This window comes from Natator depressus, chromosome 25 (genome assembly GCF_965152275.1).
Source record: "Natator depressus isolate rNatDep1 chromosome 25, rNatDep2.hap1, whole genome shotgun sequence".
NCBI lineage: Eukaryota > Metazoa > Chordata > Testudines > Cheloniidae > Natator > Natator depressus.
In genome coordinates, this window is record NC_134258.1 from 3,457,865 (window position 1) to 3,484,586 (window position 26,722).

General features: G+C 55.5%; 1 protein-coding gene across 2 annotated transcripts in view; it reads right to left on the bottom strand.

Moving 5' to 3' along the window:
• TJP3 (tight junction protein 3) overlaps window positions 1-26,722 on the bottom strand; it is a 53,648-nt gene that overhangs the window by 2,941 nt on the left and 23,985 nt on the right. For both annotated transcript variants that reach the window (XM_074939522.1, XM_074939521.1), the window contains exons 5-17: window positions 26,074-26,587; window positions 25,431-25,534; window positions 10,610-10,772; window positions 9,792-9,882; window positions 8,429-8,493; window positions 7,203-7,281; window positions 6,559-6,715; window positions 5,205-5,313; window positions 3,824-4,043; window positions 2,485-2,681; window positions 1,545-1,640; window positions 836-906; window positions 115-426 (exon numbers count right to left, since the gene is read on the bottom strand). In XM_074939522.1, coding sequence (XP_074795623.1) covers window positions 115-426; window positions 836-906; window positions 1,545-1,640; window positions 2,485-2,681; window positions 3,824-4,043; window positions 5,205-5,313; window positions 6,559-6,715; window positions 7,203-7,281; window positions 8,429-8,493; window positions 9,792-9,882; window positions 10,610-10,772; window positions 25,431-25,534; window positions 26,074-26,587 — 2,178 coding nt within the window. The remainder of the gene's footprint in view (window positions 1-114; window positions 427-835; window positions 907-1,544; window positions 1,641-2,484; window positions 2,682-3,823; window positions 4,044-5,204; window positions 5,314-6,558; window positions 6,716-7,202; window positions 7,282-8,428; window positions 8,494-9,791; window positions 9,883-10,609; window positions 10,773-25,430; window positions 25,535-26,073; window positions 26,588-26,722) is intronic.

The following is a 26,722-nucleotide window of genomic DNA, read 5'->3' on the forward strand; positions in this document are numbered from 1 at the left end:
CAGTTCGATGGGGCAGCGGGCCCCGCCCAGGGGATGCCCCGTTTCAGTCAGGGCAGGCAGGAGGGAGCTGAGAAAGGCGGGGGCCTGGAGGAGCGAGAAGGACTCTCCGGGTACCTGCTCCTCCGCTGTCCAGATAGGCCGGGCCTGCTGGGCGCGGACGATCTCCTTGAGGCTCTGGTACCAGGTGTTGGTGCTTCCGCCGAGGCTGATGGCGGCCGTGAAGAGGTAACTGTAGTTCTTCTTCATCTTGACGGCCTGCGCGTAGAGGCGGCGGGAGCTCTTCTTGGAGCCGGGGGCGAGCCACTGGCGCATGGCCTTGATGCCCTGCCGGCTGTCGGGTTCACAGAACACCACCACGGGGTAGTACTGCACGTAGTTAAGCCGCTCCACCGCTGAGGGCGTGATGTCCAGCAGCGCGTGCTTGTCCTGCGGGGCAGGAGAGGGGCTGGGTGAGGGTCCTGGGGGCGGGAAGGGAAACCTACAGCGTGGTTCCCCTGCCTCAGAACACCAGCCGGGAGGGGCTGAGCCATCCACTGCCACGAGCATTGGAATACAGCTCTCTGGGCCCCCGCCCCCTGAGAAGGGGGATCCCCACTGCCTGGCCTCGCCCTCCACTTCCCGAGCAGCGGGCAGGCACGGCAGGAGTCAGGGCATTGGGCTTGATTCCTAGCTCTGCACTCACTCAGGCAAGACACCCAAGCTCTCTCCCTGTGGACTGGGGTGACGCATGCTTCCCAGCAGGCAGCCAGCGTGGGCAGGCTTGGAGGCCCTGGCTGGAAGAGGCTCGGGGAGGGCAGAGCATCCCTCGCTAACCCTGGCCCTGCGGGGGCCTCACCTTCTCAGCGATATGTCGCACCGAGTCCAGTTTGATGACCTTGGATGATGCCTCGTCGCGGGCCACACTCTCTGGGGAACAAGCACAACCCGGCATGGGAGACGGTGAGAGCGTCTCCAAGCCAGACCCATTGATTGTCCCCAAGTGTCCCTGGCCCAGCTGTGCTGCTACTGATCCCAGGAGAGCTCCTCAGCCCAGCTGTCTGGGGTGGTGGGAAATGGCATGAGGGGCCCCAGGGCATTGCAGGGGGTGTGCATGGAGGGGCGGAGAGGGGCCCCAGGACATTGCAGAGGGTGTGCATGAACTGGGGGGTGGAGAGAAGGCTCCTGACCTGTCTAGCTCAGGAGGAAGCCATCAGCAGGCTGGGCAGATGATGTTGCAAAGCAGCTGGCACATGGGGGGCGGAAGGGACAGGCAGGCAGAGACACACACTGCGCATGGGAAATGTGGAGGCCCAGGATAAGGAAGCAGCTGGGATCAGGGCTACATCCCTGAAAGGGCCCCTGGGCTGCAGGAGGCTCTCAGCATTAGCCATGGCTGGGTGCCTGAGAGAGAACACTTCAGCAGGCCATGTAGGTCCGCCAGCTCTTGCCCAGAGCACCCCCTCCTTACACTGGCCGCACACGGGAGCCCTGCATTCCCCACGTAATATCCCAGGACAGGACCCCAGCCAGAACAGGGCCTGTCGGACGCTCCCAGCTGCACTTACGGGCGATTTCAAACTCGTCAGGCAGCTCGGCACTCAGCTTCTCCATGGCGATGTCAGAGATGGGCCCCAGGATCACGACTGGCCGTTTGAAGTTGGCTGCGGGGAGAGGAGAGGGGTTCAGCGAGCCGGGCACCACATGAAACACAAGGTCTGACCCCATCCCCGCCACTGAAATGCTGCAGCCTCGGGCAGGCCCCCCGCCCCTGTGCCATCATGACCTGTAACATGGGGGACGGGCACTCTGCCTCCCGGGCTGGGCGTAGATGGGCCCAGGGGATGGCTGCGAGCGGCAGGATCAGATACGCCAGAGGCCTCAGGCTGTCGGCTGCAGCATCCCAGCCAACCTGCAGGGTCAGGGCCGCAGCCCAGCGTGCTCCCCGCTGCCACCTGCACAGAGCTCGTGCACCACTGATCCCTGCCTCGGAGCCGAGGCCTCACAGCCTGTGGGAGGGCCCAGGGGCCGAGCCTGGAACTCCCGAGGGGCGAGCGACTGGCCCTTGGGTAGCCAGGGAGAGGGAGAATCGGCAGCCTCATCCTTCGGCCCAGAGTCAGGCAGCTCAGCTTGGCTTTTGACGAAGCCTCCACAAGGAGGGGTGTTTGTCTGGCCGATGGCTGGCAGCTCCCATGAAGATACCAAAGGGCAAGGCACGGTGAGGAGCAGGCCCCAAGTGCACTCCAGGCAGGGGACCCCCCCATCTCATCAGAGAACAGGAATGCAAAGCAGCTGCCCATGCATGGGCAGAGCCTGGGGCAACACCTCCCAGGGGACAGCCCAGCCCAGTGGGCCAACAGGAAGGGAGTGCAGGGCTCCTCTCACATGGACAGGCCAGCAGCAGCCAGCCTCCTCCAGCCAGGCCAATCCTTCCCTCCCCCAGGCCTGAAGGATCAGCCCCCCAGCACCGCTCCTCTGGGACAGCCCCGGGCTGGCAGCCATGCCCACCTTCCCGCAGCACCACCCTCTCGTAGGGTGGATAGTGGCCCTGCTTGGTGAGAGCCGACAGGTCCTCGCGGCTCTTCCGCAGGTTCTTCTTGGCCCCCCGCAGGCCCCGCAGCTTCCAGAACTCGGCCCGGGCCCCGGAGGAGCTGGCAATGGAGGTGGCCTTCAGGACGGACTCCAAGCTGGCGAACTGCTCAGCCCTGCACCAGAGGGCGAGGCAGCGTCAGCATCGAGAGCCCCAAAGCATCTCGGGGCGCCCCCAAACCAACGGCCTCACTGTCCCTGCTCTGGCACAGCCAGTCTGTCCCACAGGTCCAGGACTGGTGAGCGTTTCCAGCACCGCGAACCAGGGCGCCTGGGATCCCCTCCAGGGGCCGATACCAACTCACCTCCTCCCTTGGTGCCCCCCTTTGCCGGTGGGAGGGGCTGGCAAGCAGCAGACACTGCGAGCGCTCAGTATCGTTACACAGACCATCCCAGGAGCCGTGTGCCAGGGCAGAGAGAAGGTCTAAGCGGCACAGCCCCGTGCAGCGAGACCCAGGGTGCATTTCCTTGCAGGGCACACGGCCTGGGTCATTGGATTTCCACATCGGCACAACAGGCCTCCAATTCCCTTCCTGAGCAATGGCCCAGCAGTGCTAGGGCGTGAGTCCTGCCCTGTCTAACCTTGCAGGCATGGCAGGAAGATGCTGTGCAACAGCCCCTTCAATCCTAGGGCATCAGGCTGCCCTGCAAACAACCTCCACTGCCTCCCAGGAAGAAACCATTGTCCCTGTTTCACAGATGGGTAAACTGAGGCAGAGACCTGGAACATGACTTGGCCTCAGGACACATGGCCACTTTGTGGCAGAGCCAAGATTCCCAGGGCTACCACTGGATCATGCTTCCTCCAACGAGGCCACGCAGGGACAGAGCTTCCTCTCTCTGCCCCAGAGAAGCACGGGGCTCCCTCCGTGGTGGGGTGGGAGGCTGGCATGGGTCTGGGGCAGAGCAGCTCCGGACAGCATATGTGGGGCTGACGGGTTCTTGGTCCCATAGCAGCCACCTGCCCAGGCCCTGGCTGCAGGCAGACAGCCCGCTGGTCCTGCTGCTCTGTCGCAGCCCAGGGCAGAAAGCTGGATTGATGACTTCCCGCCATGGGAGCATCATGGGGCCTGAGTAAACACCCTCAGGGCTCCCAGCTGCAGATGCCTTGGGGTGGGAAGGTTATTGTGATCCACACTGGAGGATGTCCCCCCAACAGCTCCCTTAGTAGCTCCACTGCCCTTTGCTCAGCCCCAGGGCTCAGTGCCCCCGCTCTGAGACTCATGCCAAGGACCCTGTCCCCCACGGCCTGCCCTACCTGCTCCTGTTGGGGATGATTCCCTTGTCCAGTTCCTGCAGGTCTCTGCCCATGCGCACGGCCAGCCAGCTGCCCAGCTTGCCGCGGTACATGGTGTCCAGAACATGGAAGACCTCGCCCCGCGTGAAGCTCAACCCAGAGGGAGCGTCCTTCTCGAAGTCGAAGTGCGTGCGGATGTGGAACGAGTCCCTCACGTTGGACTTGACCATCTTCCTGTAGACTGGGCAAGGCCAAGACAGGGCCTGTCAGGGAGAGGCGGCCAGAGAGGAGGGGGCATTTGGGGGCCAGCACACGGGGAAAATGGAGGAGAGATGGGTTGGCTGCATTTGTGCAGCACCTTTTACTGCCCAGGTCTCAAAACCCCGGCAGAGAACCAGGGACCGTCTGCGTAGAGGGAACAGAGTCCCGCAGCATGGCTCATGAAAAACGGGAGCCATCAGCAACACAACTGAGCTGGAAGGAAGGTGAACCCCTCGCAACCATGGAAACTCTGGGAGCGTGAGCTCAACATCCAGGGAGATGGGCAGAGCCCAGGCCAGAGCATTGGGCGGGATGGAAACCCCCCCCCCCCACCATGAATGAAGGTCGGGGAGCAGGAGCGTGCAGGGCAGCAACCCCAACATATGTCAGGTTGGGAACAAAAGCGAGTGGCCGGACGAAGCAGGAGGTAGCTCTGGTTGGGAGCTCGGCCAGTTCCACCCTGAAAAGGTACAGGCTAAATGGGGGAGTGGGACCCCTTAGAGAGATCAGGCACCAAGAGCCCAGACTATAACCCAGGCCTGGATTCAACCCAAGACAACAAGCGATTTGCCATAGGGACATGCGGCTTTCCTTTGGGTCTCTCTACCGGCATGAGTGTAGCTACACCAGCCCTGCCCCTCGGTTCAGATGGCTGTTCTGGAGTCACATGGGTGCAATTTAGCCTCACTGATGCCAGCCCTGTCTGACGCTGGTGCAGCCCATCTGCGCTGGAGGCTGGCATTGATATGGTGGCTCGCGGTGTAGCGTTTGGAGCAGGTGTTGCAGCACTGGAAGATTTCTCTGGGATGCGGTTGAGGGCTGGGTTAACTCTCCCACCCACCTGTGCTCAGTCCAACAGGGGATGTGCCTGGGCCCGTCCAGCACAGCTGGGATCCTGGGCACTCCAGGGGAGCCAGCGTTCTGGGAAGTCCCAGGCTGGTCTTGTCTCTTGCCCAACTTCCCAGGGGAAAGAGGAGGAAACTCACGTGGGCAGAGTCACGCTGGGCTCCCAAGGGACAGACGCGGGTGCACATTGGCAGCTCAGTCACAGGCAAGGACCAGCCAGAGCCTGGAGTGGGACCTTAACACACAAGCCCCAGCAACCCTGCAGCTGCAGACTGGAGGTCAGTTGGTCACTTACTGTCCTGCTTGCGCTGGGTCAGCAGAACGACCTCCTCGCCCCGTGGCAGGGACAGCAGATACTGCACGGCGTCCTCTCGGGTCAGGCTCTGGAAGCTGGTATCGTTCACCTGCCAGAGATGAAAGGGCCTTAGCACCGGCGTCCCCCGTCCCTTCCTGGGTGGGAGCAGCACACGCCAAGGGGAAGGGCCTGCACGGGGAGGCCACATGAGGCTGTGGTGACGGTGCTCAGGCACTGCAGGACCGGGCTGTACAAGCCAGGCTAGTGCAGGGCTAATGGCTGGAGCCGAGACCCAGAGTCAGGGCTCCTGGGTGCTATTCCCAGCTCCATGACCTTGGTGCTTATGTTTCCCTGTCAGTCACACTGACCGCACAAGCAGGTTCAGAGGGAGACGGGGGAGCCTATGTAGTCTGTGTATATAGCCTACAGGTGACTGTTCTGGGTCTCCCCCTAGGCCAAGCCACAGAGGCTGAGCCGTTACAGGGCCAAGGCTCCATCGCTCCAGTTGCAGCGGTTTGTGGTTTTAGCTCCGGGAGCTCCCCGGTTCAATCCCCGGGCTGCCAGCTGAGATGGTGGCCGTTGCACATTAACACAGGGGCGCTTCAAGGAGAGCAGGGGGCCCGGATGCCTCGGGGAAGAGCACGGACGTGCTCTGGGTATTCTAGACATGCAGCAGGTGGCACTTTCTCAATGCTGGACTGCCAGAGGGTGTGACAGCTCCTGGGCGAGCGCCTGGAAGTGCTCACAGCCAGGAGAAGTACGCTCCTGGCCGGGGCAGGCTGGAGGGAGGGGACTGGACTAGAGGTTGGGAGAAGCATTTCCCATGTTCTCTCCCAGGATTAGCTTCCAGCAGGGTCGGTCCTGGCACTCCATTTGCGGGTGACTCTCCACACAGGGCTGCTGGGAGTGCGGGGTTTGGGAGGCTAGAGACGGTCACGTCATATAACAAAGTGAGAGTTTGGGATGTCCCAACCCATAGGGAGCTGAGCCAGGAAACAATCCCAAGATTTTCGGCTCCCCTGCACTTCCTGGGCTCAGTTACTTCCCAATAACAGTAAGAGCCACACCAGACAAGGACCTGTGGGGGAGGGATAGCTCAGTGGTTTGAGCATTGGCCTGCTAAACCCAGGGTTGTGAGTTCAATCCTTGAGGGGGCCATTTAGGGATCTGGGGCAAAAACTGGGGGTTGGTCCTGCTTGGAGCAGGGGCTGGACTAGATGACTTCCTGGGGTCCCTGCCCACCCAGATATCCTGTGATTCTGTGACCCCAGCTTTGCGCAGGGAGGGTCGTTGACGCAGCAACACTTTCATTCCAGACACTCTCCCTCCCCTGCCCCCTTGTTTGCGGTGGTACCTGCAGAACTTGGTCCCCCTCTTTGATCCCCTGGCTGTCCGCAGGGCTCCCCTCCTGCACACCTGCCACAAAGATGCCCACGTCATTGCCACCAGCCAGCCGTAGCCCGATGGTGTTGGCCTTCACAAAGCGCACGATCTTGGCGTCCGGGCTGTACCTGCAACCGGGAAGAACCGCAGTGTGAGCTTGGAGCAGCAAAGTCAGCGCTGCCGTCGGGGCAGATGGGTTCCAGCAGCTCATCATCCACAGCCAGCATGGGAGGGCTCAAGGGCACTTCACCACCACAAACAAGAGCCTTTGTCTGAAGGAGCCAGGGTCATCCTTAGCTCCTCCTACCCGCCCTGCTCCGAGCTGGCTCCATCCTGCCCCATGAGCTCATCCCCTGCTGAGAGCCCTCCCCTTTGGCTTCAGAGCTCTTCTTAAAGCCCAGCTATTTTCCCTGGCCAGTCCCATCGCCCCCTCCCCCTGCCAGCCCACTGCTGAGTGGCTTCTCCGCAGGCTGTTGCCAGGACTGTGCTGCATCTGGGCAGGGCCCTGTTCTGTCTGCACAGCCCTGTGACCTCCGCAATACCTGCGCCTAGACACGGCTCCTTCCCCAGCTAGCCAGGAGGTCTCCGAGTTACCAGCACATGGCAGCAGCTTACCCATCCTCCTTGCTGGCTCTGGCTGCAGGGTGGTCATAGGAGACGCTGTAGGCACTCTCCTCAGCAGGTTCCTGGGAATCTGCAATGGGAGAGGGTGGGGTAAGGTGGAGCAGCCCTGGACATTCAAGCTGCTTTGAGGGCTGCAGGGACTTGGCTGGGGCAGGGGGGTTGGAAACAGGGAGTCTTAGGAGCTTCTCAAGAGCAAAGAGCCCATTTACTGCCTGGGTGTGGTGTGTGGCCCAGTGCTCCAGAGATGGCTGATGAAGATGGGGACATCCATGCTGCTGCCCTCAGAGTGGCAGGCAGCACCGCCAGAGAGCAGTGCGCCCTTCTGCAGGGGCTCGAGAGCACAGGATGCCGCAGGGGAGAGACGCATGCGGGCCATCAGGGCGCCCGAGCCTACACCAGGCAGCTGCCAGAACACAGCAGCTTGCCCGGCCCAGCTGGGAGCTTGGCCCACGGCGTCTGTTCAGAGCCATGATCATCAGCCTGGCCTCACGTCTGGGAAGTCAGTGTTGGTGAACGGCCCCTAACGACAGCCTCTGAGACTGATGGCCTCTGCTTCACCACAGAACAGAGGGCGGCAGGGTAGGTTCCCCCTCCCCCCAGCTGCCACCCGCCCCCCCAACGTATCTTTGGCCGTGCCCTGGAGAGGCCTCCTCTCCAGACAAGCGAGGAGATAGATTTCCAGGGTCCCACTCAGTCCTGGCCCCTCTGCTTAGCTGGGCAGCCAGACTTCCAGTGACTCCTACCCACGCTGGTGGTTCCTGCCATGAAGACACCTTAGTGCCAGGAACCAGATCATAGAATCTCAGGGTTGGAAGAGACCTCAGGAAGTCATCTAGTCCAACCTCCTGCTCAAAGCAGGACCTACCCCAACTAAATCATCCCAGCCAGGGCTTTGTCAAGCCAGGCCTTAAAAACTTCTAAGGAAGGAGATTCCACCACCTCCCTAGGGAACCCATTCCAGTGCTTCACCACCCTCCTAGTGAAATAGTGTTTCCTAATATCCAACCTCGACCTCCCCCACTGCGACCATTGCTCCTGGTTCTTGATACATCAGCCCATTCCCAATACGCAGTCGGTCACGATCCTGCTGGGCGGGACATGAACCAGCAGCCTGCAGGGGAGAGACTGTGCAGGCCCAGTTTCCAGAGCAGGGCAGGCTGGACTCAGCCTCGAGGCTCCTTGCCTCGCCCGGAGGAGACCCAGTAGCCAGGACTCACCTGGGAGAGGAGCATCATTCTCCTGTACAGCGGCTGCTGTCTCCCTGCTGAGCTGACTCCCCTCCCTAGAGCAAAAAGAGATGATGAGACTTAAGCAGGACTGCTGCTGCTCCTCCATTTGTGGGACAGGGAAGGGGGCCCTGGTCCCATTCAGAGAGCCCTTTCCCGCAGCTCCAAAAAGCAGCAGCCCCTTGCCTGAGAGAGCTAGGCCGAAGGCATGGGGACAGCCCGGGACTCACACTCTTTGGGCTGCCTGGTTCTGCCCAGCTCCTGGAGCTCCCCTTCACCCCCGCAGCAAGCGCGTGGGAGGCGGGGGGAACAGAGCTGAGGGGACTGGAGATGCTCAGTGGTGCTGCCAGCCGGAGGAGCATCAGTGTTTGTGGGGCTAGGGCCCCGTTGTACTGGGCACTGCACACACTGCGAGCACATTGCACACTGCACGTGCACACACTCCTGCGCCAAGAAACATGCAGTCTGTGCAGCAGGGCCTGGCTCTTCACCAGCAGGCAGCCTACTCTGCCAGGCTGCCACCCCCGGGAAGGGCTGTTCTCTGGGGCGCAGGCCCTGCTCGGCTCTGCAGCGGGAGAGCGCCGATGGCTCACATCACCCAGTCTCCTCTCGGACAAGCCACAGACCAGCTGCCGGCTGGATCAGGCAGGGAGATGCCCATGCCGCCCCTGCCTTCTCCTCCCAAGTGTCATCACCTGCCTCGCTCTGCTCCCTGAGCCCACACAGAGGCACCTGCTCCAGCCCCTCCCTCATCCACCAAGGAGCCCTTAGAGAGGCACCATCCCCAGGGGCTGTCCTGGCAGGGGAGAGACCAGCGACTGCCAAGCAGTGTAATCATTGCTTGGGCTGTAGGTTTCCCCCTGGACGGCCCTGTGGCCGCAAAGTCAGAGGCTCCTGGCAGTTACACGATGGGACCCAACTGACAGATGCCCCAGGAACTCCGCTTAGGCTGCTCCAGCTGGAGCAGGAACATTACCTAGAAAACTGGACGAGGTTTGCAGTGCAGGTCCAAGATGGGGAAGTCACCTTTAAACTAAACTCAGTGCCCAGCTCCACATAACCTTACTGACGGCACTGCTCGGCCCTGGCTCCTGGGCACTGCGAGGACTCATACACAAGCGTTAGTCCATGTTACAGAGGGGACAGGCAGAGAGCAGCCACCGAGCCAATCAGCGTCTGAGCAGTGTTCATCCACACCCAAACCGGGGCTGTCTCTCGGGTCTGACAGTGTCTCAGGACAAGCTGGCTGCTGGGGAACACAGCCGGGGCAGAAGGGGAGCGGCCCCTCCACCTGGGGTGGCATAGCGAGGGTCTGATGACTCTAAGGGTTGAGGGGGAAGAGGAAGTGGCTTACGATAGCGAGTTCGTCCTGGAGGCCTCTGGGGCCCGCTGGGGGCTCTGTGCTGGGGGCGGGTGGGACAGTTCGGAGCCAATGTCGGAGATGTCTAGAGCACAAAGGGGGGAGATAAGACAGCGCAGTAGCTGCTCACACGCTAGAGCCAGGCACGCCAGGGCAGAGGTTCGTTTCCCTCCTCAGCTCTATGGCAGTGACAGGGCGCATGATCCTCTGGGCTATCGGGGTCTGGGGAAGGACTGGAGGACTCTTGCTGTCTCATGCGGTGAGACAACAACAGCTTGGAAGCAACAGACCAAGTACTCAGAGCCCACAGCCCTGCCATTCGCTGGAGAACACCAGCGAGTCTGCCACGTGCGGCTCCACTGCTGAGCTCCCCAGACGCCCAGTGGCAGCGCCTGGCTTCTCCCTCCAGCTTGCCCAGCATAACTGCAGCTACTCAAGGAGCAGATCTGACACAAACCCAGCCCTTGCCGGACTGGCGTGCACCGAGCACACTGCATAGGCCGTGTCGCCGGATGACTCTGCTTTTGCAGAGGCTCCCAAACAGTAATTACCCTTCAGAGTCCAACAGCCATCTGGGACTCTTGCTTGGGGCCAACGACCTTCCAAATGGCTGAGCACATGGCAATTAGGTCACCGTGACCTTTGAATTCCGACAGCAACTAGATACTTGCTGCCGCCCTGGTGTGTTCTCCCCCCTCCCCAGCACTGAATACGGCACTGCCAGGTCGCCTGTACCCAAGTCAGCCACAGAACACGTGTGTCCTGGCTCCTTTCACCTGGAGGCTCCCCCAGGCCCTCGTGACTCCACTCACCGTCCAGCCGCGAGCTGTCGCTGTCACTGTCCCTCACTTGGGGGATGTTGACCAGGAACTGCCGGTTGTCCCGGAACACGAGCAGCCTCAGCGTCCCCTCTGACCTTTCAATCAGCCTGCGGGTGTCAGCCAGAGACATGTTCTCGCTGGTGACACCATTAATCTAACCAGAGGGGCAGAGAGAGGGGGCGGCGGATTACAGAGCTGCCTGCTAAGCACCATGCTCAGGGGGAGGCTGCAGCCTTCCCTGTGCCTGGGCACAGCCGAGAGCAGAGGTGTAGCGAAGACGAGCCTATAGACCAGACTAAGCCCAGATCCGCTAACCCCCTGCAGTTCATCTAGAGATCCACGCTGGGGAGTGCAGCGCTGAGTCAGTCACACCAAGCCAAACACTCCCACACGCCAGCCAGTGTGCCTCATATCACAGCACCCAACGGGAGGGGTGGGACTGTTGATTTAACGGGGCAGGGCCAAGGCCGGCTCTGATGCCCATAGCTACCCTGCTGGCATCAGGGAAAGACATTCCTGTGGACAATGCAGGCAGGCAGGAAGCCCAGCAAATCCACGTGGGTACTGGGACAAGGAGTTTAATCACGCTGTGTACACAGACAGGCACAACACAGTGAGGAACAGCAGGCATGTTAACAACAACACTCACCACTACTACAGAGCGGGGTTTTCATCCAGAGAGTTCAAAGCACTTCACAACCGCAGCGGGAAATATCATTAGCTCTTAGATAAATGGGAAGCTGAGCCGGGAAGGAGGTATGTGGTTGGAGTGTGAGCACACACACACACACACACACACACACACACGCTTGCTCTCCCTGTGTCTCCAAACCACCTGCTGATGGTTGGGTGGAAGGATCTCTCACTACAGAAAGACCTCTGACTATGTACATAAGAACGGCCACACTGGGTCAGACTAAAGGTCCATTTAGCCCAGTATCCTGTCTTCCGACAGTGGCCAGTGCCAGGTGCCCCAGAGGGAATGAACAGAACAGGTAATCATCAAGTGTCGCCCATTCCTAGCTTCTGAACAGAAGTGAGAACGTTTAGAAAGTTCTCCAGACAAGCAGCACCTCCTGATGTGCCCAGCCTGTGAAACACACTTGCAAATCGAGTTTAATTATAGTTCATAGAATCATAGAATCTCAGGGTTAGAAGGGACCTCAGGAGGTATCTAGTCCAACCCCCTGCTCAAAGCAGGACCAATCCCCAACTAAATCATCCCAGCCAGGGCTTTGTCAAGCCTGACCTTAAAAACTTCTAAGGAAGGAGATTCCACCACCTCCCTAGGGAATGCATTCCAGTGCTTCACCACCCTCCTAGTGAAAAAGTTTTTCTAATATCCAACCTAAACCTCCCCCACTGCAACTTGAGACCATTACTCCTCGTTCTGTCATCAGCTACCACTGAGAACAGTCTAGATCCATCCTCTTTGGAACCCCCTTTCATGTAGTTGAAAGCAGCTATCAAATCCCCCCTCATTCTTCTCTTCCGCAGACTAAACAATCCCAGTTCCCTCAGCCTCTCCTCATAAGTCATGTGTTCCAGTCCCCTAATCATTTTTGTTGCCCTCCGCTGGACTCTTTCCAATTTTTCCACATCCTTCTTGTAGTGTGGGGCCCAAAACTGGACACAGTACTCCAGATGAGGCCTCACCAATGTCGAATAGAGGGGAATGATCACGTCCCTTGATCTGCTGGCAATGCCCCAACTTATACAGCCCAAAATGCCATTGGCCTTCTTGGCAACAAGGGCACACTGTTGACTCATATCCAGCTTCTCGTCCACTGCAACGCCTAGGTCCTTTTCTGCAGAACTGCTGCCTAGCCACTCGGTCCCTAGTCTGTAGCGGTGCATTGGATTCTTCCGTCCTAAGTGCAGGACTCTGCACTTGTCCTTGTTGAACCTCATCAGATTTCTTTTGGCCCAATCCTCTAATTTGTCTAGGGCCCTCTGTAGTCTATCCCTACCCTCCAGCGTATCTACCTCTCCTCCCAGTTTAGTGTCATCTGCAAACTTGCTGAGGGTGCAATCCAACCCATCATCCAGATCATTAATGAAGATGTTGAACAAAACCGGCCCCAGGACTGACCCTTGGGGCACTCAGCTTGATACCGGCTGCCAACTAGACATGGAGCCATTGATCATTACCCGTTCAGCCCAACAATCCAGCCAGCTTTCTATCCACCTTATCGTCCATTCATCCAGCCCATACTACTTTAACCTGCTGGCAAGAATACTGTGGGAGACCGTGTCAAAAGCTTTGCTAAAGTCAAGGAACAACACGTCCACTGCTTTCCCCTCATCCACACAGCCAGTTTTCTCATTAGAAGGCAATTAGATTAGTCAGGCATGACTTGCCCTTGGTGAATCCATGCTGACTGTTCCTGATCACTTTCCTCTCCTCTAAGTGCTTCAGAATTGATTCCTTGAGGACTGTTGTCTGTTCTGACGCTCTTACCAGGGCCTCTTGAACAAATCCACTTTGGCTTCTGTATTTTTATGCCTTAAAAAATAAATCACAGCCTCCCCCCGCCCCACAAAGTGGCAGTGGTGTCCTCATTTGTAGGGATCAGGTTATGTACAAGTCTGGCTGGGAGGGGCCAGGGACCATTAAATAAACTGGTTAGTAAAACATTGACCTCGACTAACTCTGCTGAGATAAAACCCGTCTGTGCCTTTTCTCCACTAAGTAACACGCACCTTGTCTGCAGTGAAGACAAAGCCTCAGTCATTTCAGTTCCAGGTTTTGCACAGACAAGGCCAGAGGGTTGCTTTGGCCTGGGGAAAGGACTGTAGATTGGGTTCTTTGTGTGCACTTGTCTTTCACTGTAACAGATGAGCACTCACCTCTGTTCAGGTTTTCAGGGGCCAAACTCCGCCCTGGGGCAGGCAGGCCACCACATTCCCCGTTTGCACGAACGCTCAGTTCATCTAGACAGTATGTTGCAGGTGCTGATGGCAGCTCTGTGGCTAACACTGCCCCAGGCCCTTCCTTGTAACTATCTCCTTCAGATCCCTCTGGGATACTTTTTTGAATGAAATATTTGAAATTATAAAATTTGGCATGTTTGGAATTTTCGATGGTAATGCTGGGTTTAAATAAGGTAGTTGTTTTCAGGTTGAGACATACACACACGCACACAGTATCATGTCAACTCTAGTGGGTTAGGAGCAGATACATAGTGATGCTGGTACAAGCCCCTAGTGCAGGTGCAGTTGCTCTGGCATTGAGGCGCACATAGCAATAAACTAGACTATCTGCTGTGTCCACACTAGGGGCTGTGCCGTTAACTACCTCCCAATCCAAGCCCAAGCAGTTCTGTCGGTAAAGACGATCTAGTCCCCAAAACAAAGAAACCCTCCAAAAACACCCAAACCCACAAAGCTTGCTCCAGGTGTTCAGACAGGGGATGTGTCTTTTTTGGAGCCCTATGGGTTCCAAGCCCTATGGGTTCCACAGAATGCACCACACAGCAAAGAATTCATGCCATTTAGTCAACGGGGCTGTCACCACAGACACGTAGGCCTGGAAGGGCCCTCGAGTGGTCATCTAGTTCAATCCCCTGCACCGAGGCAGGGCCAAATATTATCTAGACCATCTCTGACAGGTGTTTGTCCAACCTGCTCTTCAAAACCTCCAGTGATGGAGATTCCACAACCTCCTTAGGTCATTTATTTCAGTGCTTAACTACCCTGACAGTTAGGAACTTTTTCCTAATGTCCAACCTAAACCTCCCTTGCTGCAATTTAAGCCCATTGCTTCTTGTGCTATCCTCAGTGGATGAGGAGAGCAATTTATCATTCTCCTCTTCAGAGCAACCTTTTACGTACTTGAAGACTATGTCCCTCCTCAGTCTTCTCTTCTCCAGATTACACAAACCCAACTTTTCCCAATCTTTCCTCTTAGGTTGTGTTTTCTAGACCCTTCATCATTTTTGTTGCTCTCTTCTGGACTTTCTCCAGTGTCCCCCCCCTTTCCTAAAGGTGTGGGGCCCAGAGCTGGACACAGTACTCCAGCTGAGGTCTTAGATCTAAGATCAGCGAGCAAAACCAAGGCTGCCCAGAGCAAAGCGGTGAAAACAGCAGAGGTGTCTGCGCAGAACAATTACCACGACAGAGTTTTGAGCACAGCTTTATAACAGGAGGTTTTGAGGATGAAAGTACTCACAAGAGTGAGTGTCCGTCATGACAAAGGCTAGACAGAAGGTTTAAGAGGCTCCTCTGAAGTCCTCTTTGGAGATCCAACAACATACAGGCTTTGTCTGGATTAAGATAGATCATGTTAACTAGCCTGATCTAACGAACGTGACCTAATAACCCCACGGTTAAGTCCCAGTCTAGACAAAGCCACAATGGCCAAACCAGCAACCAGAGAGGTGATAAAATAGCTGCTCTTGCAGAGGGAAGGGCTTGGGAGAGAAAGATCAGGAGAATGAAAGGGCAAGATGAGCCACAGAGCAGGCGCAATAGCTCAGCTCCGTGCTGGCTCCGATAGGCTCCATCCTCATGTCCCAGAATGGCAGGTCTGACCCCAAGGCCGAACGGTTACAATGGGGCTGGAGTGGAGCTGTGAGCTCAGCCACCTGCTCCTCAGCGGAGAAGAACTGGGATCTAGTAGCCGCCTCCCTTTGTTCTGTTGGGAGCTCTGAGGAGGAGAGTCTCAGAGGCGAGGTGATGCCTTGGAGCAGGCAGGCATTGTGGACAGTCCTTTTTGGGGCAAGGACCAACTGGGGAGGTTTTGCCCCATCTCTGTGCTGGGGCTGGCAAGTGGCAGATCAATCCAGGAATAGGTTAGAACAGCCCAAGCACAGCCTTAAGTTGTTCCTCCTCCTCCGCTCCCCACCTTCCATAGCCTCCCAGACCTGAAGAAGAGCTCTGCGAGAGCGCCAAAGCTTGTCTCTTCCACCAACAGAAGTTGGCCCAATAAAAGAGATTCCCTCCCCAGTCTTGCATCTCTAATAGCCTCCAGGGGCATTCCAGCAGCAGAGAATCGCTGGGGGTTAAGTGGCATCCCAGCAATAGCTTCTGCTCCCCCACCCCCACAGAATGCCCCCTGTGCCAAAGTGAGTCTGTGGGGGATGATGCAGAGCTGGCTCCGCCCATATTGGGTGGAGGAGGTGAACTGGATAATCTTATGGAAAAGACGGTTACCTACCTCTCGTAACTGTTTTTCTTCGAGATGTGTTGTTCACGTCCATTACAATTAGGTGTACGCACGCCGGGTGCATGGACCTCGGAAACTTTTTCCTTAGTAGCTCCCGTCAGGACAGCAGGGGAGCCCCCTAGAGTGGCGTCCTCATGGCGGTGTATATATTACCCTGCCGGCCTGACCCCCCCTTCGGTTCCTTCTTGCCGTTGACTCCAACAGAGGGGAAGGGGGGTGGGTATTGTAATGGACGTGAAGAACACATCTTGAAGAACAACAGTTAGAGAAGTACGTAATCATCTTTTCTTCTTCAAGTGATTGTTCACGTCCATTCCAATTAGGTGATTTCCAAGCTTACCATTGGAGGAGGGTAGGAGTCATGGAACGACTGACTGAAGAACAGCTCTGCCGACTGCCGCATCATCTCTGGCCTGTTGGTTAACAGCATAATGGGCTGTAAACGAGTGCACTGACGACCAGGTGGCTGATTTACAGATCTCCTGGATAGGGACCTGAGCCAGAAAGGCTGATGAACACGCCTGTGCTCTGGTTGAATGGGCTGTAATTGCTGGGGCTGGGACCTTGGCCAACTTATAGCACGTGCGAATGCAGTCTGTGATCCAGGACGATATGCGTTGCGCAGAGACAGGAAGACCCTTCTGTCATGGAGTCCCTGGGCGATGCCCTGGAACTGCTCCCTACGAAGCCAGGCAGGACTCTGGGGAAGTCTCCTCTCCGTGAGCAGACTGTCTCCAGGACAAGAAGCTCACATGGCTTCCACCTTCCTGGGTCTGACCTCGGAGCATTCAGCATACTCTGCCCCTCCGTGTGCTTTCCACAGTGAGTCCGCCCAGGCGGGGTCCTGGGGAAGCCAGAGGGTCCTGCACCCCAATTCTGCAGTCAGACGTGACTCTTAGCCAGCCAGTAAAACAGAAGGTTTATCAGATGACGGGAACACGGTCTAATACAGAGCTTGTAGGTACAGAGAACAGGACCCCTCAGCTGTGTCCATTCTGGGGGGCAGTGAGCCAGACAACCACGTCTTCACTTCGCTCCATGTCCCCAGCCAGCCCAAACTGACTCATCCTCCACCCCCTCCTCCTCTGGGCTTTGTCCCTTTCCCGGGCCAGGAGGTCACCTGATTCCTTTGTTCTCCAACCCTTTAGCTATCACCTTGCAGGGGGGGGAGGGCCCAGGCCATCAGTTGCCAGGAGACAGAGTGTCGGCCATTTATGTACACTGGCCCTTTGCTCTCCAACAATTACACCCCCTTATCCCACCACCCAGAGACTTAAGAAATGCATAGGGGAAACTGAGGCACCCACACAATATTCAGAGGAAACATTAAGAACAGTCCCATTTCGTCACACCTTCATTCTGTCAGCTATGGCGACGAACAATTGGGTTGACTTGTGGAAAGATTTTGTGTGCTTTATGTAGAACGCCAGGGCTCTCCGAACATCCAGCGTGTGTAGGCTGCGGTGTCTCGGGCTCATGTGGGGTTCTGGAAAGAACACCGGTAAGCAAATGTCCTGACCCATGTGGAATTGGGAGACCACCTTGGGGAGAAATTTAGGGTGGGGTCTAAGCCGCAACTTGTCCTTATGAAACACCATGTAAGGCGGTTCAGAGGTGAGGGCTCTCAGCTCGGACACCCTCCTTGCCGATGTAATGGCCACCAGGGATGCCACCTTCCAAGAAAGGTAGAGGAGGAAACAAGTGGCCTGGGGCTCAAATGGTGGGCTCATGAGTTTGGAGAGGACCAGGTTCAGGTTCCAGGTTGGGACTGGTGGGCGAGAATACGGGAACACCCTCTCCAGACCTTTGAGGAATCGCCCCACAATGGGATTAGAAAATACCGAGTGCCCAGACTCCCCTGGATGGAAAGCTGAAATGACCACCAGGTGTACTCTGATGGAAGAAAGGGATAGACCCTGATGCTTAAGGTGTAGGAAGTATTCTAAAATAACTGGGATGGTAGCCTGGAGCGGTTGAAGGCGCTTGTGTTCACACCGACAGGAAAACCTTTTCCATTTTGCCAGGTAGGTAGCCCTAGTGGAAGGTTTCCTACTGCCGAGGAGAATTTGTCTCACCGACTGAGAGCACTGGCTCTCCATGGGGTTTAGCCGTGGAGTTTCCAAGCCATGAGATGCAGAGATTGCAGGTTCAGGTGAAGGAGGCGCCCATGGTCCTGCGTGATCAGATCTGGGTGAAGGGGCAGAGCAATTGAGGCATCTACGGACAGCTCTAATAGGGTTGTATACCAATGCTGTCAGGGCCAAGATGGGGCGATCATGATTACCATCGCTCTGTCGCTGCGAATTTTGAGGAGGACCCGGTGGACAAGCGGGATAGGAGGGAAGGCATACTTCAGACCCTCGCCCCATGGTATTAAGAACGCATCGGCAATCAAGCCCGGACTGTGGTTTTGGAATGAGCAGAATTGAGGGCACTGTCTGTTGCTCTTGGTGGCGAAAAGGTCTACTTGGGGATAACCCCACTTCTGGAAGACTGACTGTATGATGTCCAATCTGATTGACCACTTGTGCATGTGGTATGACCTGCTAAGGCGATTGGCAAGCTCATTCCGCACTCCTGGGAGGTAGGATCCTTCGAGAGGAATGGATTGGGCTATACAGAAGTCCCAGAGAAGAAGAGCCTCACAGCACAGAGGTGAGGAGCGGGTTCCGCCTTGTTTGTTTATATAGAACATGGCGGTGGTGTCATCTGTCAGGACTGTCATGCTGTGACCTTGCAATGTGGTATGAAAGGTTTGGCAGGCCAGACGAACAGCCCTGAGCTCCTTCAGGTTGATATGGAGAAGTATCTTGTCCCTCGACCACAAGCCTTGTGTCCTCAGGTCCCCAAAGTGTGCGCCCCAGCCCAGATCTGACGCATTTGTTACTAACGTCAGAGAAGGTTGGGGCTTGGCGAAGGGGACCCCTGCACAGACCACTGGCTGGTTCGGCCACCAGCTCAGGGATTCTAGAATCTGTGCCGCGATCATCACCACGAGGTCCAGGGGGGCTCTGTATGGACGGTAAGACAGTGCGAACCACGCTTGCAAGGGTCTGAGTCTCAGTCAGGCATGCTTGACCACGTACGTGCATGCTGCCATATGTCCTGTTAGCTGTCCCACTGTGGTAGTGGGATACCAAAGCATTGATTTTACAATCTACTCTATGGCTTGGAATCTGGGCTCTGGAAGGTTCGCTTTCGCCTGTACCGAGTTCAGGACTGCCCCTATAAATTCTATCCTTTGAGTGGGTATGAGAGAAGATTTGGGTACACTGAGGAGGAGCCCCAGTCTGTGAAATGTGTCCATGACCATCGTCATGTGGGACTGGACCTCGTCCTTGGAAAGACCTGTGAAAAGCCAGTTATCGAGGTATGGGTACACTCGAACCTGCCTTTTCTGCAGGAAGGCTGCCACCACCAACATACATTTCATGAACACTCGGGGGGCTGTGGACAGGCCAAATGGGAGAACCATGAACTGGTAGTGGTCTTGGTTTATGACAAACTGGAGGAAGTGTTGGTGCACCGGATGAATAGCGATATGGAAGTATGTGTTTTTCATGTCGAGGTCAGCGTACCAATCCCCCGGATCCAAAGATGGAATAATAGTGCTTAGGGAGTATAACGATGCTGGTTCTGACGGGACCCAACTGAGAGTGCCAATTCAGGACAAATTGCTTAAAGCAGGGCAATTACAGCCAACGCTGGGGTTTCTATGCACACCAAGGCAAACCAAACCAGCCGAACAGAGAAGACTTTGGTTTTACCCCACTGGCTAATCACAAGTCACACAAGCAATTCCCTTAGACACTCCAGTTTCCCAGGATCTCCACCAGTGCCCCTCGTTATGGGGACAAATGGTTATGAAAACCAATACTCCAGTAAAAGAAAAAAGGTTCTCTCGATCCCAAAGGACCACACCCAGGTCAATATACAAATCAGATCTTGCCCACAAATCACACTGTTGCCAATCCTTTAGAATCTAAAGTCTAAAGGTTTATTCATAAAAGGAAAGAAATATAGATGAGAGCTAGAATTGGTTAAATGGAATCAATGACATACAGGAATGGCCAAGTTCTTGGTTCAGGCTTGCAGCAGTGATAGAATAAACGGCAGGTTCAAATCCAGTCTCTGGAGAACATCCCCAGCTGGGATGGGTCATTCAGTCCTCGGTTCAAAGCTTCAGTGTAGCAAAGTCCCTCCAGAGGTCAGAAGCAGGATTGAAGACAAGGTGGAGGAACTGCAGCAGCTTTGTATAGTCTCTTGGCATGTGGTCTCTTTCTTTCTTTGTCCCAAAGACAAACTGTCCATCCCATGGCCTGGAAACACCTCAGAGTTCTGTCCCTAGGCAGGTCCCTGCACACCTTGCCGAGTCCCAAGGCATGTCTGCCTTCTCTCAATGGGTCAGTTGTGTCGCTGATGGTCCTTAATGGGCCATCCAGCAGGCTAGGCAGAGCTGACATCAACTTGTCTGGGGTGTCACCCAGAAGCAGAGCATAAGTTTGAAATACAGACAGCATGGAGCCAGTATTCATAACTACAAAAATGATACACACAAAGACAGCATAATCATAACCAGCAAACCATAACCTTGTCTTAGATACCTGAGCTGTAGCTCACAAAAGCTCATGCTCAAATAAATTGGTTAGTCTCTAAGGTGCCACAAGTACTCCTTTTCTTTTTACAGGACCTTGGTTGCAACGATGATCTATACGGTCCCAGATTATGTCAATAACATCACAGGGAGACCATGCAGAACTGGAGCTTGACCATAAATTTGTTGAGTCTGCGAAGGTCTAAAATGGGTCGAAGACCTTGGGGATTAGAAAGAACGGGAGTAAAACCCCTTTCCCCTTAGCTCCTGTGGAACCTCCTCCACTGCACCTATCTCAAGGAGCGAACAAACCTCCTGCATAGTCGGTTTAAAAACCATGGGGATGGATCCGGGAGCTGGGTTGGTACACTGTCCTCGGGCGCACCCTCAAAACCCTTGCTTGTTTCTGGGTTGGGATTTACTCTGGCCCTGGTTAGGCGCGTTGTTCCGTCTGCGCCTGTTATTTCTGCCCCGCCTTCGATACGGCTGCTGCCTGGTCCTGGGTTGATACTGCCTCTGCTGTGGAGGCTGAGGCCTGAAGGGCTTTCACTGGGTTGCCAGTGTATGCAACCCTAGCGACTTCAGGGTGGCCCGAGAATCCTTAAGGCCATGCAGCCCGGAGTGTGTTTGCTCCGAGAAAAGGCCTGAACCCTTGAAAGGAAGGTCTTGGAGGGTATTCTGGACCTCTGGAGGGAGGCCCGATGCCTGGTGCCACGCTGAGAGTCGCATGACTACCCCCAAGGCAATGGTTCTGGCCGCAGAGTCCGCTGAATCGAGGGAGGCTTGTAACGAAGTTTTAGCCACTGCCTTCCCTTCCTCGATTAAAGCTGCAAACTCAGAGTGAGTGTCCTGGGGCAGGCGATCCTTAAACTTGGACACAGCCGTCCAAGAGTTGAAATTAGGTTTATTAAGGATCACCTGCTGGTTGGCTTTACGTAACTGGAGGCCTCCAGAGGAGTAGACCTTCCTAACGAAGAGGTCCAAATGTTTGGCTTCCTTGGCCTCTGGGGCCGAGGCTTGTTGGCCCTGTCGTTCCTTTTTGTTGACTGCTGAAACGATAGGGAACAGGGAGTTGGACAGCAGAACAGGAACTCGTCGCCATTGGAGGAAGTGAAGTATTTCTTTTCTACGCCCCTGGCCATCGGTGTCTGCCATATTGTTTTGTAATTTGTTTGTATGGTCTTTATGAGAGGGAGTGTGACTCTGGAGGGACCCTCAGGCGTCAGGATATCCACCACTGGATCCTCCTGCTCAACCATTTCTTCCACCTGGAGGCCCATATTGAGGGCAATCCTATGGAGTAGCTCCTGGTGAGCCCTGTGGTCGATTGGTGGTGGTCCTGAGACTGATGTGCCCGCCACCGCCTTGTCTGGGGAAGAGGAGGAAGTGAGGTGCTGCAGGTTGCCCTTATCTAGACCCACCTGTGTTTCCTCATATGCCTGCATCACTTCAGGGCCCTGTGGGGCTGACACCTCTCGAGATGTCGCAGAGCTTGGCACCGCCTCTGGTATTGGGCCTGGGGGCGCCAGTTGCTCTTGTGGGTCCGGGGGCAGCCTAGAGAGAGTGGCCTCCCTTGTCCTTGATGCGTGCCTGTGTGGTGACCTGGAATGGCGTCGTATAGATTGTCTGGACCTAGAGGCTCTGGAGGAGATGCCCTGTTGCTGGTGGTAGGCCCATGGGGTCCAGAAGGGCCACTGACCTGGAGGAGGCCATTGTGGTTGCCATGCTGGTTGGGATTCTCTGCTGGATATTGTTCGATGTCTCCTATAGCTAGAGCGACCGGAGTCGGCCTCGGAGCCGGAGGATGCCGACGGAGAGGACCAGGAGGGTGCCGAACGTTGAGCAGTCGCAGGGTGCTGGAGAGCCGGGGAGCGGTGCCTGGCTGGCTGGGACCACGAATGGTACTGGGAGTCTTGGGACCGGGATCGGTGTCTCGCACTTGGTGCCAGTGAGGTCATCGGCTCCATACTCCGGTGCCGGGTGACCAATAGTAAGTCGGGGACTGGCGTGCAGTCGCCGCAGGCTGGTTCGCCTCTGGTGCCGTAACCTCACGCTGGGTCGTGGGCGCCGGGGACTAGTTGGACGCCATGACGGTGACCTCGAGCAGCACACCATTGCCAGCTTCCCTCTGGACGGCACGCTTTTAGGTGGTGCCGGAGGCTTCTCCCTGCACAGGAGGGGGTTTGGCGCTGACAAGTCAGTGAGGTCTTTTGCTGCCTCGAAAGGTCTTTTGCTGCCTTTTCCCTGCCTGTCGGGTGTGGAGGGGTGTTCGAGGACCTTCTCCAAGCCTTCGTTGGCACTGAAACTGCTGGGTACCGGACTCAATGGGGCCTATGGTGCCGGAGTCGACGGTGCCGGTTCTTGGCTCGGGCCTGCATTGTGTCTTTGCGTGCCCGGAGCGTCTTTGAGCGGCTTAGTAGCTCTTCAGGGAGAGCGCCCTCTCTCCCCTTGCTTGTGCCGCTTAGTCGGTGTCGGAGAGGTAGACCAGTGTTGAAGTTGGTCGTCCTGTCTCAGTGCCAGTGATTTACGGTGCCTGGGTGGTTCCGGGTAGCGCGGGGATGCCAGGGCACTTCGCAGCAAGGAAGCTGGGGCCAGGGCCAGTCAGTCAGAGGCCAGTGGTTGTAACACGACTTCATGAGCAACTGCTTAAGGCGAAAGTCTCTTTCTTTCTTGGTGAGCGGCTTAAAGGCCTTGCAGATTTTGCAGCGCTCCTGGGGGTCGCTGTTAGGCGTAGACTTGCAGCAAGTGGCGCAAGCTTTGAAACTCCGTGCTTGCGGCATGCCCCACAGCCCAAGGCTGGTGCTGGAACTAGCTTCCATTGTTTCTGGTGTCTGGAGTTCGAACGAACTGGTAACTATCTAAGAACTCTAACTAGAAGACTGAAAGGCTAAGGGATCACTCGCAAGAGAGAGAAAACATTCCAGCGCCACCACGGATGGTAAGAAGGAACTGAAGTGGGGGTCGGGCCAGCAGGGTAATATATCCCCTGCCACGAGGGCACCATTCTAGGGGGCTCCCCTGCTGACCTGACGGGAGCTGCTAAGGGGAAAAGTTTCTGACATCCATGCACGTGGCGCATGCACAACTAATTGGAATGGACGTGAACAATCAAAGAAGAACAAGAAATTACTTAGAAACTTTCAGACCGAGAAGACACAGAGCAATCACCATAATTTAAACATTCAAATACAGAAACTCAAACATCAAAACACCCACTCACCATACCCCACTCTGTCCCGTGCAATTTGACCTGTTTCTCACACAAAACTGGGAAATTCAGTGTGAAGCCATTTATCAGCATCCGCTCACACACACACACACAGTTACTCACAAAGACACACACTGTCCACTCCTCTGCAATTGAACCCTACCCAGCCAGCCTCCATGGTCACACCGAGGAAGCCTGAACTCTGCCCTCTGCAAAGTGCCAAGGGGCGGAGGCGGAATACACATATCTCCTGGCCAGGAAAGAGCCCAGATTAATCTACATGCCAGAGGGCCACACCCCCACACCACTGTGTCACATGATCTCAACCAGCTAAACCTATTCATCAGCCAAAAGAAGTACGTAACTGTTGGAGCTGACAAGCAAACCATCGGTTACCTGTTAATATCTACCAATAAAGAGGCACTGGACAGTGTGGAGTGTTTGCATGTAATAACTTACTGGAAGTGGAGACCTCCGTAATCAAAAGTCAGAATTTAAGTTCTTGTCCCATAATACGCTACAAAAATCAAACTAACAAGGATAGGTTCATATCTACAGCTCAATGCTTTCATGTAAGTGACATCACTCATTATACATCGATTGCTTATCTTCAGCTCTCACAGAACACAAACTTCACAGTTCCAAAACTCAGCTCCATGCACCACATGCTGTCAGAAATAAATCCGAGTAACTTTACTCCGATTGTCAGTTCTTTGGGGCAGGATCTGTGTCTCTGTTCTGTGTTTTTCCAGCACCTAGCGCCCTGGGCTCCTGGGCCACGACTAGGCTCCTTGGTGCTATGGCAATACACCTAATCAGCGGGCTAGACTCCAAACTGAAAATGGTAGGCAATCGTGATTAATCCACGGGACTAATGGTGTCAAAGAGAGGGCAGTTTTCAGGCTGTCCGAGTGGAACTTTGGGGCCTGTGGTCATGTAGAATTGATTTGCTTGGGGAACAGAGTGTGTGTTTGCGCATTCTTGTTGATAGAACCAGGGAAATGTTGGGCTGGAAGGGCCCTCAGAGGCCACCAAATCCAGCCCCCTGTGCTGAGGCAGGACTAAGTAAATCTAGGCCATCCCTAACAGGGGTTTGTCCAGCCTGGTCTTACAATCCTCCAGGGATGGGGATTCCAGAGGGCCCCCACCCCGGGAACCCTGTTCCAGAGTTTCGCTACCCTGAGAGTTTTTCCTAATATCTAACCTAAATCTTCCTTGCTGCAGATTAAACCCATTACTTCTTGTCCTCCTTTCAGTGGACATGGAGAACAATTGATCACCTCCCTCTCTGTAACAGCCTTTAATGTATTTGGAGACTGTAATCAGGTCCCTGCTCCGTTTTCTGTTCTCAAGCTGTGGGGTTGCAGGTCCATGTTTCACACTGTATTTCCTAAGGCTGGGGGAGCATTATTAACTTTTACGGTTTTCCCCACCACCACCACCACTTTGTTTTTTAATATTGGTCCATTGAACCACATGACAGCAATGCCCAAGTCACGAGCAGATTGGAGAGGAGTTTCTGCTGTGCCTCCCATCAGCTCTAAGGTTGCATCTGCACCGGGGAAAGGAACCTTTTTTGATGGTGGGGGTCAAAACAGCCTCTTTCAAGTGATGCTGAAGCCAGTTACCCCATCTACACTGACAGGGCGGACATTTCAAAGCCATTCTGGGGCCGGCAGAAATAGTTTAACATCTGTTATCAAAACAGCCTCATCTTCCTAGTGCAGAGAGTTCCCGAGAATCTCCAGACCGCCCGGCCCATAGACAACGTCACACCCTACACTGAAACCCAGCATCAGGCACAAGCTGATGAGTGCACCAATCCTTCCAGGCCTCTGCATACCTTTAAAATGAGGTCCCCTTCGTGCAGCGAGCTGTCCTTGACAGCCAAGCCGGTCTCCGTTATGTGTTTGATAAAGATCTGGCTTCCCAGCTTCAAGCCGTATTCTGCGCCCCAGGAGAGAGACAGACAAGTCAGGTTCAGGGAATGGAACTAGAGAAATACCAGATCTGGGATATCAGGGAGACAGGTCCTCGCTATGAGCCCACAGTACCCAGTGGGAACCCTTGCCCTCCCCTCACGGCTCCAGCTGTAGTGTGAGCCAGGCCATAAACTCCAATCGCTAAGGCCTGGTGTGCATACACAAATTGCACACATTTAACTAGCTCGGTTTCTAAATTGATTTAGTTAACTCAGTGCAATGTGGCCCCAGACCCAGTGTGTGTAGAAGTGAAGATATTCCTTCCTATTCCACCTCCCAAGGCATCCCCTCTGGGGCAGAGCAGTGAAGACAACAGCCAGTAGGAAGCATGCACCACTGCTCAGCCTCGCTGGTGTTAAAGGTCCTTAATTTCTGAGTCCTCAAAGTCATCCTGTTCTGTCCCTCCCGCACGCCAGGCAGCCTCCACCAGACTGCAACGAAGAAGGATGGTTCATTAACACGGGATGGGGTTGGTGGAGAGAGAATAGGGAAGCTGCCTCTTACCTTCGCCCTCTTTCTGCTTCACCAGAACAGAGCGGATGGGTTTCATTGGTACCTCCTGGCGCGGCAGCCTCTTGAACCCAGACACTAGCACAAGCCCATTGGTGTCCTCTTCGTGGCCATACCCATTGGTGGAGCGTTGTCTATGGTAACTCTGCCTTTCAGAGCCACTGTCTTGGCTCTGTCTCCTGTTGCTGCCATCCTGGCTCCGCCTTCTACTTCTGGACACCTGCCTTCGATTATCACTGTTATCTCGATAGTGGCCAGAGCTCCTCTCACTGGAGGAGTCTCCGTCGTAGCCTCTACTGTAATCCGCGTCATCCTGGGGCCGGCTCCGGTTGTAACTGTCGTACCTGTATCCTTTCCCTGTGCTTCGCGGCGATGACTCGTCTCCCTGGTACTCGAATTCCTCATCCGACTCATATCGGACGGTGTTGGGAGAGTGCAAGGAGTCGCTGGATAGTGGCTGGCTGGTTTTGGTTACAGGAAGCTGAATTTTCTTTGGTCTCTTCACTGTCTGCAGGTGGAAAGGAAGAAGAATTGATTGGCAAATGACACGTACTCTGTTAGACACAAACAGCACTCCCAAAAGAGAACCACCCCTGATTTCAAAGCACTTCACAGAGGGAGAAGAGTGACATTATCTTCATTT